General features: G+C 48.2%; 1 protein-coding gene across 1 annotated transcript in view; it reads left to right on the top strand.

Moving 5' to 3' along the window:
- SLC6A7 (solute carrier family 6 (neurotransmitter transporter), member 7) overlaps nucleotides 1-13,752 on the top strand; it is a 30,252-nt gene extending 16,500 nt beyond the window's left edge. The window contains exons 7-14 of the mRNA XM_006893696.1: nucleotides 2,014-2,117; nucleotides 2,235-2,359; nucleotides 3,115-3,227; nucleotides 3,339-3,470; nucleotides 3,918-4,017; nucleotides 4,201-4,301; nucleotides 4,803-4,970; nucleotides 13,508-13,752. Coding sequence (XP_006893758.1) covers nucleotides 2,014-2,117; nucleotides 2,235-2,359; nucleotides 3,115-3,227; nucleotides 3,339-3,470; nucleotides 3,918-4,017; nucleotides 4,201-4,301; nucleotides 4,803-4,970; nucleotides 13,508-13,717 — 1,053 coding nt within the window. The 3' untranslated portion in view covers nucleotides 13,718-13,752. The remainder of the gene's footprint in view (nucleotides 1-2,013; nucleotides 2,118-2,234; nucleotides 2,360-3,114; nucleotides 3,228-3,338; nucleotides 3,471-3,917; nucleotides 4,018-4,200; nucleotides 4,302-4,802; nucleotides 4,971-13,507) is intronic.
- Nucleotides 13,753-14,220: the final 468 nt, after the last annotated feature.

Genomic DNA, 14,220 nt, shown 5'->3' with positions numbered 1-14,220 from the left:
AAAAACATATTGGGGGTACAAGGAGGTGAGGGTTGGGGGCAGAAGGGTGAGGATGGGCCAGGATGCAGTTGCAGAGCTGCACAGTTTGGTCAGTGGGGCGAGCAGGTGAAGGAAATGATGAGGGTCCAGTGAGGACCAGATGCTACAGAGGAATGACAAGCACTTTCCAATAGTAATTAAACCAACTGTCTTATTGATTTGGGAACTGGATGCCGACTCTCTGGCTTCTTTATGCTGAACAGGGGTGTAGATGTAAAGGGGGGAAGGGAGGACACTTTATCACCTTACTGGTGGTCTTGGGTTAAAGCTGCTTGCCTTCTTGTTCTGTTAGAAGATATTTTCCTTTCATTTGCTCCCCTCTGGACTGCAAAGTGTTTTCCCAGGTGGGTCCAGTGGGGATGGCTGGTTGAGCCCAGAGGCTCCATCCTCCTTTGCTTCCTTATCTGTCAGTTGTATTTCCTTTTTGTCACTGGCACTGGGTTCAGGGTCAGTTCTGGAGTAAAACTCAGTGTTAAGGTTACCTATAGGAAAGGGAGCAAACCTAGAGAGAACAAACTTGTGAGTTACAAATAGAAGGGCTTTGAGGGTGTTGCTTTCAGGTTTACTGGGGGAGAGGGAGGCAGAAGGTGGCCTAGGTATCATTCTCTGGATACCCTAGGCATTCTTTTTTTGTTGTTGTTTTTTTCCTTCCCCACCCAGGGGTCAGATGGCACGGCTCGCCCTGAGCCGGGGGCTGAGGGCAGCCCGTCCCGGGTAGAGGGCCGCGACGGCTCTTCCCGAGCCAGGGGCTGAGGGCAGCCTCCATTTATTATTCTTAACAATCCCATGATGTAGACATAATTGTCTCCAGTGTGTGGATGAAGAAACTGAGACTCAAATAAGTTAGTAAGAAGCTCCACACTGCTAGGGACCTGGCAGAGCTGGGGTCTCAAATTAGCCTTGTCTGACTCTAAAACCCCAAGCAAAGTGTTGCTGGTTATAATAATCATAAAAACAATAATGATAGAGATGTTGTTTTGTGCTGCGAAGTCACCCGTGACTCATAGTGACCCTATGCACAACAGCCCTAAACTCTGCTCTGTCCTGTGCCAATCTCACTGTCTCTGACACATCTACCTTCATTACCCCAGTCACTGACTGAATCAATCCATCTCATCAAGGACCTTCCTCTCCTGAGCTTTCCCTCCACCCTCTCAAGCATGATGCCCCTTTCAAAGGACTGGTCCCTCCTTTCAACATGTCCAAAGTATGTCAAAAAGTATTCAGAATCCTTGCCTCCAAGGAGCAGCCTGGTTTAACCCTTTCCAGAATCAACCTGTCTGTTCTCCTGGCAGTCCATGGTGTATTCAACACTCTTCTCCAGCATCACAGCTCAAAGGCATCAATTCTCCTTCTATCCATAATTTTGTGCCTGACTTTGCTTTAACACTTAGGGTGTCAGCACTTCATCTTTGCCCCTGGGTGGTGCGAATTGTCCCTGGTATGGCTGCTAACTGAAAGGCTGGAGATTTGAGTCTGCCTATTGGTGTTGCAGAAGAAAGGTCTGGTGAAAAAAAAATTAGTCCTTGAAAACCTCACTAAGCACAGTCCTTCTCTGACAAATATGGTGTTGTCATGAGTCATAGTAAGCGAGACTGCCCCTTGAAGTGAACGAATTAAGTACTAGAGGAGGGAGCTGAGGCCCCGAAGGGCAATGGGTTCACTCAAGCTATCCAGCTAGGAAGTGGTGAAGCTGAGAGGAAGTGAAGAGGTTAAGTGATATTATTGCTAATATGAATCTACTGGAAAATCTACATTCAACTAGAATTCCTTCAGAATGGGGCATCTGGGGTCAGAGATGGGGAGGTGCATGTCCTAGTCCTGCAGTGCAAGTGTTGGAACTGGGGTTTGCTCCCAGATGTGTGGGACTCGTGTCTGCTGTCTCTCCCTGGCCCTCTCCTCTCCTCTCTTTCCTTGGCCCGAGGTCCTCACTGACCTCCCCGTGCCCTCCCTCTCCATCCTTCCTCCACACAGGTGTGGATTGAGGCTGCCCTTCAGATATTCTACTCTCTGGGAGTGGGCTTTGGGGGTCTCCTCACCTTCGCCTCCTACAACACGTTTCACCAGAACATCTACAGGTCAGTGCCTGAGCCTCCCAGACCTCGGGGGTGACAGGAGGAAAGGACAGAGGCAGGTCCAAGCGTGAGGACGTGGCTGACTCACACTGACCTGAGTGACTGGACTTCTTCTGGCAGAGACACATTCATCGTCACGCTGGGCAATGCCATCACCAGCATCCTGGCTGGCTTCGCTATCTTCTCTGTGCTGGGCTACATGTCTCAGGAGCTGGGTGTGCCTGTGGACCAAGTGGCCAGAGCAGGTGGGCAGGCTGCCGGGCCCTGGTGAGGTGAGGGCCTGGGCAAGAAAGTTGTGACGAGTGTGTATACTGGGTCTTAGCTGGTCTCTGAGGGCCCATGTGTAAAGGGATGGATGGGCAAATAAGTGCGTGTTAACCTCGGAAGGGGGTAAACCAGTAGGAGATTGCCTTATGTTTTGTGCCTTTTTTGTCCAATGAGTCATATCCTGTGTCAGAATGTTATGTGCAAATGAATGAGGGTGCGAATGAACTTGTGGATCAGTGTGTCTTGTGGCTGTGCCAGTGGATGTAACAAGTTACTGGGTAGCGGAATTTTTGTGCACACAATTCTGTGCATACCGCCCACTTAGTGCCAGGCAATCCCTCCTCATAGTGACCCTCGAGGACAGAGTAGAACAGGCCCTTAAGGTTCTCAAGGCTGGAAATCTTCCCACAAGTAGTCTGCCACATCCTTCTCCCTTAACGCATTGTGCCTCAAGGGCTCCTTTTACGCACGTGGGTATATTCAAGTGAGGTTCTAGATTTTGGAGCCTGTGCTTGTTCGTGTGCTCATAATTTATTTTCTCGGTCTTTATTGTGCACCTACAAAGTGCTGGCCTGCGGCCTAGAGTGAAGGGAGCATAGGAAGTGTGCACTGAATGTGCGTCTCTGGGTTAAATGAGCGTGCCCACGACAGTGTTAGCCACGGTGCCTGTGTGTGTGCACGTGGATGCCCACGTGTGCCCCAGGCTGCTGACCCCTTGTGCCCTTGGCGCCAGGCCCCGGCCTGGCCTTTGTTGTCTACCCGCAGGCCATGACCATGCTGCCTCTGTCGCCCTTCTGGTCCTTTCTCTTCTTCTTCATGCTTCTGACTCTGGGCTTGGACAGCCAGGTGAGCCTTGTGGTCATTTCACGGGCATCTCGTGGTGCATGCGGCCGTGTTGGTGCGTGTGGGTGCTTGTGCATGGTCGGGCAGAGCTCTGACCCCCGCCCACCCCCTCAGTTTGCCTTTCTGGAGACCATCGTGACGGCTGTGACGGACGAGTTCCCGTACTACCTGCGGCCCAAGAAGGTTGTGTTCTCCGGGCTCATCTGTGTGGCCATGTACCTGATGGGGCTGATCCTTACCACTGATGTGAGTGGTGCAGGGACAGGGAGGGAGTAATGTGGGAGCAGCCAGGAGAGGCTAGGGTGGATGCCTGTGGGCGTCTCAACCTGGATGAGCAAACACTGACCACCTCCTCTTTGAGATACATCTAACCCCCCCCCCCCCACTTCTCCCCAACCAGACCCCATCTCCCATGTGAGACCAGCTTGGCTTTAAGATCACATGTTTGGATTTTGGGGCCTGGACACTTGGGTAGAACCTTTGTTCCTAAACTTGCTGAGTGGTCTCGGTCTCTGAGCCTGCTTCACCCCACCAGTAGAATGGGGTTCAATGTATAGTTTGTCAAGATCAAGCAAGATGGTGCATGGTCTTGCTCTCCCAGATGACCTGGCTATCAGCTCGCTTCTTCTGAGAAGGGGGGTGCAGCAGAGCACGAGGCCGGGAAGGCCCCCAGAGCTGTGACTTGTGTTCCAGGGGGGCATGTACTGGCTGGTCCTTCTGGATGACTACAGCGCCAGCTTTGGGCTGATGGTGGTGGTGATCACTACGTGCCTCGCTGTCACCCGGGTGTATGGTGAGAAGGCGCGGGAGGTGGGGCCGGGGCTCCCCACCTCGAGCTGTGGGGCTGTGAGAGTCTCCCCAAAATCCCTGGTCTTTGGGGCCCTGGGTTTCCAGTGGGAGCTGCTGGGGTGGAAGAGGGGCTGCTGGAGCTTATGGGGCTGTGGGGGGGGGCCACTCTCCTCCCCTCCCTGTGCAGGTATCCAGAGGTTCTGCCGGGACATCCACATGATGCTGGGCTTCAAGCCTGGCCTCTACTTCAGGGCCTGCTGGCTGTTCCTGTCCCCAGCTACACTCCTGGTAACCTGGGTGGGAGGGAAGGTGTCTGGCTGGGACCCAGGGCTGAAAGCAGGGGTCTCCTCTGAGCATTCGCTCTAGTAGGTCTGCCCTGGCCAGAGCAGAGCTTCTGTTGGGGCTGAGGGATAGGTGGGTACCAGGACCCTGGTCTACTCCCTTCTCCTTTGATGTGCTCAGATTGTGTGCTGGGTTGGGCTGAGGAGATGGCAAAGTAGGTAGGTGTTCCCTAGGCCTCTGGACTTGGGCCCAGGGCTATGCTTTCCTGGGCAGTGGGGTTGAGGAAGCTCAGGAATTGAGGATCTCAGGCATCTGGGTTATGCAGAGCTGGGTTGTCTCACGTCACGCAAGGGTTCTAGGCCTGGACCATCTCAGACCCCAATTGGGCTGGCTGGGCTCTCTCTCAGGTCTTGGGGTGGCCCTGGGCTGGGATGTCTCAGGCCTTAAGTTAGCTCAGACCTGGGCTGCCCCAAGCCCGCTGTGATGCTGGGAGTCCCCACCCTGCAGGCTCTGCTGGTGTACAGCGTCGTCAAGTACCAGCCCTCAGAGTATGGCAGCTACCGCTTCCCAGCCTGGGCGGAGCTGCTGGGCATCCTGATGGGCCTGCTGTCCTGCCTCATGATCCCAGCCGGCATGCTGGTGGCCGTGCTCCGAGAGGAGGGTTCGCTCTGGGAGGTGAGTCTGCCCCACTCCTACCACCCTCAGACTCCCCTGCCCGTGGCCCTGCTCTGGATTGATACAGCAGAGCAAAGAATATCTCCACCAACACTTTTATGGAGACCTTCACAAATTTCTTTTAGCTTGAATCATTTATCCTAACAGGAAGGCCGAATTATCAAATAACTCAGACATGCTTATGTTGAGGAAGGCTCAGGGTCTCCGAGTGGGGGCCCAGTTCAGAGGCCTGTGCTGCTGGCTAACATATCTTAGGGAGATCTAGAAGGACCAAGGATTTGCCCAAGGACCCACAGTAAGTGGGACACGGATCAGGATTCATAGTCTGACACCAGCCCATTGTTCCTTTTGAGAGTCAACATTGAGGGACCACAAGTAATGGACAGTCATTGCTGCTTCCCTAGAGCACTGCTGTGACCCATGGATGGCCTAGAAAGGAATGATGCTGTGAGTCTTACTCATAGCAAGGCGTTGGGGAGAAATCCAGGACGCCTTGATTAGAGAATGCAAGCTATTTGATGTGGGGGAGCTACGGCTTTGGAAGAGAAGAGTAATGGCCCTTCCTGGACCAGCTGACATGCTGTGTGACCACCAGGAAATCCTCTCCATGAACCTCCAGAAGGTGGGGTTAGGGGTGTCCTTTGTACTCTGAGCCTTCCTCTGCAGCAACTTTGAGTGTGAGGCCCTCTGGTGGCCAAAGGCTATCATGACAGGCAGTCCTGGAGTGAGCCTGCCCGGGCCTGGAGAGCGAGCCCACCAACTCCTGGGACCGGAGGCAGCTAATACTGGTTCAGGAGAGCTAACTCATTGATAATTATTTAGGAATGTTGTGCTCAGTTACTAAATTATTGATAGCATGAATCTGACTATAACGGGAATATTTACCATGAAAATTGACACATATAAATAAGACCCCAAGTTGGTTTGCACCCCTCACACAGCTCCACTTAACCTTAACTTGCCCAGGGCCAAGCTTTTGCAAATGGCAGAACCTGGATTCAGCACCTAGTGAGTCAGTGCTGGCAGCCCTGAGCTTGGCAGGCAGAGCTCCTGAACTGGCAAGGGCTCTTTGCAAGGCTCACCCCACAGCCTCATCCACATGCCCCAGTGTTTGTTGGGGAGCCCAGGATTTCCAGAGGTTCACAAGTGAAGCTTGAGGACCCTTTGTCTTCTGGGAACTGGAGCCTTTCTCCCTGATCAACTCCCCATTCCCAAGACAGCCTGTCCTCCTCCACTTTACTGACACCCCAGCTTTCAAGCATCTGAGGGTCTGAGAAGGGAGTTGTTCCAACTCACACAGCAGCTGGAAACAGGGCAATGGCTGAACTTGGGGAGTGGTCTGGCTGACATGGCCGCAGCCATTTCTACCAGGGCTAACAAAGAGCCTCCCTCTGTGTGAGGACATAAAGGTGGGGTTAGGAAGAGCTGGGGGCTGCGGAGCTGCATGAGGGGTGCAAACCAACTTAACGTAACAGTTTCTCCATCTTTAAAATGGAGATGTTGATACTCATTGATAGAGATGTTGTGAGAGGTTCACAGACATACTCAGCATTGTGAGAGGTAGAAAAGTGGAGCATTTAAAATCCCAGGAGGGGTCACACTGCCTGGGGTCAAGTGCAGTGTCTCCACTTACCACCTGTGTGACCTTGGCCAACTTAATTGTTCTCAGTTAGCCTTACTTTCAGATAATATGGGGTAGAATAATAATAATAATAATAGTAATAATAATAATAATAATAAACTTGGAGGTGTAGGGTAAATTAATAATACACCTATCTGGAGGTATAGGGTAAAAGTAATAATACACCTCTCTTGAGATATGGAGTCCCTGGATGATACAGTGAACGTTTCTGCCTGTTAAATATCTATCCAGAGGCCCTTTAAAAGAAAGGCCTTGTGATTTGCTTCTGGAAAGCAGCTATTGGAAACTGTGGGGCACGGTCCCATCTGGACATATAAGGTGTTATCAAGGATTGGAAGGAACCCAATGGCCACTCACTGGTTGTTGTTAGGTGCCAACATGCCAACTACAACTCATCGTGGTCCTATGAACAACAGACCTGAAACTTGCTCCATCCTCCACCGTCCTAATCTCTCCCAAACTCAAGCCCGTTGTCGTCACTATGTCAATCCATCTTGTTCAGACTGTTCCTCTGTTTTTCTGACAAAGCGTAAGAAACAAAGCTTCACCACCACTGCCTCTAACGAGTATCCTATTTGTACTTTCCCCGAGACTGATTTGTTTGCTCTTTTGGCAGTTTTGGATATTCAACACTCTAACAACGCAATTCAAAGACATTGATTCTTCTTCGGTCTTCTTTAGTCATTGCCCAACTTTCAGGTGCATAAGGAAACAATTGCCATGATCGTGGCTTGCCCTGTGTACACCTCAGTCTTTGCATTCCTCCTTTAGTATTTTAAAGAGGTCCTTGACAGCAAATTTTCCCAGTGCAATATATCTTTTTTGATTTCTTGACAGTTGCTGATTATAGATCCAAGTAAAATGAAATTACTGACAACTTCAATCTTTTCTCCATCTATCATGTTGCTCTCAATCCATCTATCATGTTGCACCCTCAAGAGATGGGGATTTTTGTCTTTCTGATGTTTAGATGTAATCCATATTAAAGGCTGTACACGTTTTTTATCTTCAGTAAGTGTGTAAGGCTTCTCCACTTCCTGCAAGCAAGAATGTGTTGTTTTGAATAGTGCAATTTCTTGATGAGTCTTCTTCTTCCAATCTTGATGCCACATTCTTCTTCATATAGCTAAGCTTCTCAAATGATTTGCTAAACATATAGACTGACTATGTATGGAGAAAGAATACAAACAACCCTGATGTACATCTTTCGTGTATTTAAACAATGTAACATTCCCTTGTTCTGTTCTGTCAACTGCTTCTTGGTCTACGCATAGGTTTATCAAGAGCACAATTAAGTCATCTGGGATTCCAGTTCATTCAGTGTTATCCATAATTTGTTATGACCCACACAGTCAAATGCTTTTGTATAGTCAATAAAACACAAGTAAGCATATTTCTTGTATTCTTTGCTTTCAGCTTAGATCCATCTGAAATCAACGATGATACCCTTGTTCCATGGCCTCTTTTGAATCCAGCTTGAATTTCTGGCAATTCTGTGTCAATATTTCCAGCTGTTTCTCCCCACCTCCGATAATCTTTAGCAGGCTTTTACTTGCATATGATATTGTTTGATAATTTCCACACTCTGTTGGATCACCTTTTTATTGAACAGGTTCAAATATGGATCTCTTCCAGTCAATTGACCAGGTAGCTGTCTTCCAAATTTTTTGGCCAAGACTAGTAAGCATACATTTGTTTGTTGAACCACTTCAATTACGCCATTGATTCCTCGAGGCTTATTTTTTGCCAGAGCCTTCAATACTGCTGTTGGTTCTTGATTATATGCTACTTTCTGAAATGGTTTAGTGTCAACCAATCCTTTTTGGTTCACTGTCTCTGTATTCCTTCCATATTCTTTTGATGTTGCCTACATCATTCAAAATTTTGCCCATAGAATCTTGCAGTATTGCAACTCGAGGCTTGAATTTGTTCTTCAATATTTTTTAGCTTGAGATATGCTGAACGTGTTCTTTCATTTTGGCTTTCTAACTCCAGCTCTTTGCACATTTCATTATAATACTCTGCTTTGTCTTATCGAGCTGCCCTTTGAAACATTCTGTTCAGCTCTCTTACTTCAGCATTCATCCGCTTGTTTTGACCTCTTTTCATTCCAGTGCAAGTTTGAGAGTCTCTTCCGAAATCGACTTTAGCCTTTTATTTCTTCCCTGTCTTTAATGAAATGACCTTTCGCTTCTTTCATGGTTAATATCACTAACATTACCCTACAACTCATCTTATCTTCGGTCATTAGCATTCAATGCTTCAAATCTGTTCTTAAGATGGTTTTTTACATTCATTTGGGATTTAGTAGCACAAGGATAGTGCAGAGACAAAAACATAAATCAGCATTTAGCTAAGAGATGGACCATGGTTAGGGCTCAATTCTAGGGCCAGGAGTTGAGGGTAAGAATGGCGGATCAGAGAAAGAGAGGAAAACTCTTAACAAGACGGGCTGACACAGTGACTCTACCACAATGGGCTTGAACAATGTGCAGGACAGGGCAAGTTTCAGCCCTGCTGTTTATAGGGTCACTATGACAGGGCAGGCTTCAGAGCTGATGTACATAGGGTCGCTATGAGTTTCAGGTGACTCAACAGCACATAACAACAACATGTTTGTACATGACCCTCTCACTGGGGTGATTATACCCCTAAAGGACATGTATAGCATTGTCTGGGGACATTTTTAGTTGCTGTAATGAAGACAAAGTGAGATATACTGCCCTCAAGTAGGTTGTTGTTGTTAAGTGCTGTCGAGTCACTTGTGACTCATATCAACTCTATGTACGGCAGCCTTAAACCCTGCTCTATTCTGTGCCAATCTTATTGTCTCTGTCGAGGTCAACAAAACTGCTAAACATACTTTATTGTACAGAATAGCCCCACAGCAAAAAATGGCCTGGCCTGAAGTGTGAGCCATGCACAGCTTGAGAAGCTATGGTCTAGGCACTCACGTTAGTTCAACTGTAAATAAATCCAATTGCTTGCTCTCAGGGAACTTGTACTTTAATACAGGTGACAGATAGTAAACAAACGAATGCATAAAGATATTGGATCTATAGACCCAGTGTGTGTGTGTGTGTGTGTGTGTGTAGAAGACTCTAGTAAGATGGACTGATCCAGTGACTGCAATAGTGGACTTAAGAACAGTGGAGATGGTAAGGATGGTGCAGGGTTTCATTCTGTTGTAAGTTGTATCACTGTGAATCAGAGCTGACTGACTTGATGGCATCTAACAACAATCAGCTCTCTCTCTCTCTCTCTCTCTATATATATATATATAAGCACACACACTTGTTGTTGTTATGTGTTATCGAGTAACCTGTAACTCATAGTGACCCTGTGCACAATAGCTCTGAATCCTGCCCCATCCTGAGCCAGTCTCACTGACTCTGACATACCTACCTCCATTACCCCAGTTACTGTATCAATCCATTTCATCTAGTGTCTTCCTCTCCTGCATTGTACCTCCACCCTTCCACATATGATGTCCTTCCTTCTCCAAGTACTTGTCTCTCCTGGCCATGTGTCCAGAGTATGTGAGACAGAGCTTCAAAATCCTAGCCTCCAAGGAGAAACTTGGTTGCATCCTCTCCAAGACAAATCTGTTTATTCTCTTGGCACTCCATGGTATATGTTCAGCACTCTTCTCCAGCACCACAACTCAAAGGCATCAATTCTTCTTCTGTCATTGTCAGTTCTCTGATGCATAGCAAGTAATTGCAAAGACCATAGCCTGGATCAGGTGCACTTAGTCTCTTCTAGACTGACATCACTATTGCTCTTTAGCACTTGGAGAGGCCCCTGACAGCAGACTTCCCCAGTGCAATTCATCTTTGGATTTTCTGACCGCTAGTGCTAAGCATATTGATTGTGGAGCCAAGCAAGCTGAAATTATTAATAACTTCAATCTCTTCTCCATCTATCATGGTGAGAATCTTTGTCTTCTTGATGTTGAACTTCAATCCATATTGAAGACTGTAGCACTTGACCTTCTGCAACAAACATTTCGGGTCCTCCTCAGCGTCAGCATACTAGGTTGAGTCATCTGCATATCGCAGGTTGCTGGAGAGTTTTCCTCCAATCCTCATACCACATTCCTCCTAGTAAAGTCCAGCCTCCTTAATGATCTGTTCCTCCTATAGTTTGAAAAGAAAGGTACAGAGACAAGATACATCCCTGAAGCATTCATTTCCTGATTTTGAACCATGCAGTGTTTCCTTGCTCTGTTCTGGATCCTGCTTCTTGGTCCAACTATAGGTTTTACATAAGCACAAACAGGTGTTCTAGGGTTCCCGTTATCCTCAAAGTTAGCCACAATTTGTTGTGATCCAGACAGTCACATTCTTTTGCATAGTCAATGAAACACAGACAAGAATGTGGTACTCTTTGCTTTTAGCCAAGATCCATATGATGGTGGCAATAATGTCTCAGTCTCTTCTAACTCCACCTTGTATGTCTGGTAGTTCTCTGTCAATGTACTGTTCCAGTCATTTTTGGACAATCTTCAGCAGAATTTTGCTTGCACTTGATATTAGTGATATTGTTTGATTTTCCCATTCTGTCAGTTCACCTATTTTTAAAGAATGGGAATACATATGGATCTCATCCAGTCATTTGGCCAGACAGTACACACACACACACACACACACACACACACACACACACACACACACACATTATATAAGCTGAGTATGCATAGTGTAGAAATAGAGAGTGACAGAAAGTGGAATTTAGCAAAGATAATCAGAAAGGTTTTCTTAGGAGGTGGCACGTGTGACTATTGAAGTGTTGTTGAATTGGCGCTGAGTCATAGTGATTCTTTATACAACAGAATGTAACCCTGCCAATACTGTGCTTTCCTCATCATCCTGCTCTGCTTAAGCCCAGAAGGTGACAGAGCCCTGACTAGGTGGACAGGGTGAGCTCTCTGGATTTCTAGGGAGATAGCACTCCAGTAGAAGGGTCAGTCATGTAAAGGTCCTGAGGTAGGAGGTGCTGGTGGTTTTCAGCATCAAGGTGGTGTGTGTGGCTGGAGCAGAGGCAGGAGAGAGAGAGATGTGGGGGTCAAGGTCAGGGGAGTATACAGGGGCCAGATCATGGCAACCATGTGAACACTTCGGATTTTATTCCAAGTGAGATGAAATTTCTGAGCAAAAACTTTAATAAATACCACCATGCTTTGAGTACAAGCTGTGCTAGACCTTGACTGAGGACATTGCCAAATTTATCTCCCTTATAACCTCCACTTAATGCTTGCCGTCTCCCTTTCTTTTAGGGTCTGGGAGCTCTCCTCTCTGGCATAGCAGGCCTTGTGAATGCGGTTTGAGGTTTGAGAAAGAGGAAATCCTAGAATGTCCAGGGTTAATCATCATCATCTTAGCCAGTTCTCTTCTTCCATGGAAACTGGAGCTTGGAAAGGGCACAATTAGACATCAGAATTAGATAGAGACACAATGTCTGAGCCGGAAGGGACCCAGGAGGCCAACACTATTCTGCCCATCCTGGCCTCTTTCCCAAATCCCTTAGCCCTCTGTTGTTGTTAGGTACCATTGAATGGAGTATGACTCAAACCAACCTTAAAAACAACAGATCTGCACCCTGTCCTTTCTGGTGCCATCCTCATAATCTCTGGCACACTTGTACACATTGCAGCAGTCACTATACCAAACCATTTGGTTGAGGGTCTTCCTTTCTTACACTGACCATCCACGTTTCCAAGCACCTTTTTAGCCCTCTAGGACACACCATTTAGGAGGAGGACTTAAGAGTAATTTCCTGGATTGACTTGATGCTCAGAGGAGCAATCATAACAAAATCCACCACTTAATCAGCTCCTGTCCTGTTGCAAGGTGGGGAACATAATCCTTCAGTGGTAGAATTTATACTTTCTGTGCAGGAGACCTGAGTTCAATTCCAGGTCAATGCATCTCATGTGCACCTGAATGTAGGTGGAAGTTTGTGTGCTGCTTTGATGTTGAACAGGCGCCAGCAGTTTCCAGAATTAGATGAAAGAAAGGCTAGCATTCCACTCCCAATGGTACACCAGAGAAAGCTCTGTGGGCTGCAGAAATCCAATCCCATTGTCCACGGTGGTCACAAGTTGGGGACTCAACAGCTGCAAAGCAACAACCAGGTCATGGAGTGAGGGGGGCACCCCACTGTCCTCACAAAGGCCTTTCGCCTCTGGTTGTCAGTTGCCAGTTTGGAGTCTTGGTGACCTTGTGTCTATAGAAGAGAACCATACGGTTTTCAAAGCTCTAGTGTTTTGAAAACAGATTGCCAGACCTTACTTCTGAAGCACTTTTGGATGGGTTTGAACTGCCAACCTTTCAATTAGTAGTCAAGCACTTAACCATTTGCATCACCCCAGGACTCCTAGACAGTTCTGTGCACAGAATTATTCCCAAATTAAAGACAAGGAAGAAAAGCACCTATAACTTATATGCCATGCCCAAGGGCCATTGGGCTTGTAAGTGACAAAGGAGATAGGATCCAGATGAGGTCAAACCACTCCCTAAATGCCCAAACCCAGCCCACTACTGTCAGGTCCATTCCAGCTCACAGCAAAATTATAGGACAGCATAGAGGTGCTTCTTTACAGAAGCAGACTGCCTCTCCTTTCTCCTGTGCAGTAGATGGTAGGTTTGAACTGCAGGCCTTTGCCTTAGTAGCAGAGAGCTTTAACCACTATGCCACGGGGTTTTGTTGCTGGTGTGAATGGTAATCAGAACCAATCCATAGCTCCTCCAGGGTATTTTCAGGGCAGTAAATTGCAGGGCTCCCAAGAATCACTTCATAAGGCAAAAATAGTGGCTCCTCAAGCCGCCTAGGCTTGCAAGGACCCAGACAGTCAGGTCTCTGCAACATGCATGGCCCCTGTTCTCACTTGCAGCGTCTCCAGCAGGCCAGCCGGCCGGCCATGGACTGGGGCCCGTCACTGGAGGAGAACCGGACGGGCATGTACGTGGCCACGCTGGCCGGGAGCCAGTCGCCCAAGCCTCTGATGGTGCACATGCGCAAGTACGGCGGCATCACCAGCTTCGAGAACACAGCCATCGAGGTGGACCGAGAGATTGCGGAAGAGGAGGAGTCCATGATGTGAGGCGGCAGGACATTACCTTGGGCCGGAAGGAGGCCGAGGCCGCGAGAGGCCGCCACACTCTGGTGTTTGGAGAGACTGGAGGCTGTGGGATGGGAGGCGGCCGTGTCCCCCACTGCAAGTTCTTCCTGTGAATTCAGCCTCTCCTGAAACTTCTGTCACCCCTCCACGCACACCTAACACCCCCCATTCAAAACTGAGGACAATGCAACCCTCACCCTACAGATGGACAAGCTGAGGCTGAGGAGAGGGGACTTGCCCACAGGTCACCCAGCAGAGAGGATTTGAACCCAGGTCTTTTGCCCAGCCAGCTACTTTTCCCACCTGACAGTGGCATCACTCCGTTTAGGGTAGAGACCCTTTTTTCCTCTGGGGAGCCTATCTCCACACATTTTAACATGACTGAGCTGGGGCAGGCAGGCCCAGGCACCAAGGCTAGTTCATTGGGAGAAAGAGCCACGTTGAAGGAGGTAAAGGAGAGAGCTGGAGGAGAGGAAGCTCTAGAG

The sequence above is a fragment of the Elephantulus edwardii genome, unplaced genomic scaffold, assembly GCF_000299155.1.
Source record: "Elephantulus edwardii isolate Elephantulus edwardi_28Jun2011 unplaced genomic scaffold, EleEdw1.0 scaffold00130, whole genome shotgun sequence".
NCBI lineage: Eukaryota > Metazoa > Chordata > Mammalia > Macroscelidea > Macroscelididae > Elephantulus > Elephantulus edwardii.
Note: the sequence above shows the minus strand (reverse complement) of the source record. Positions and strands in the feature narration are given on the sequence as shown.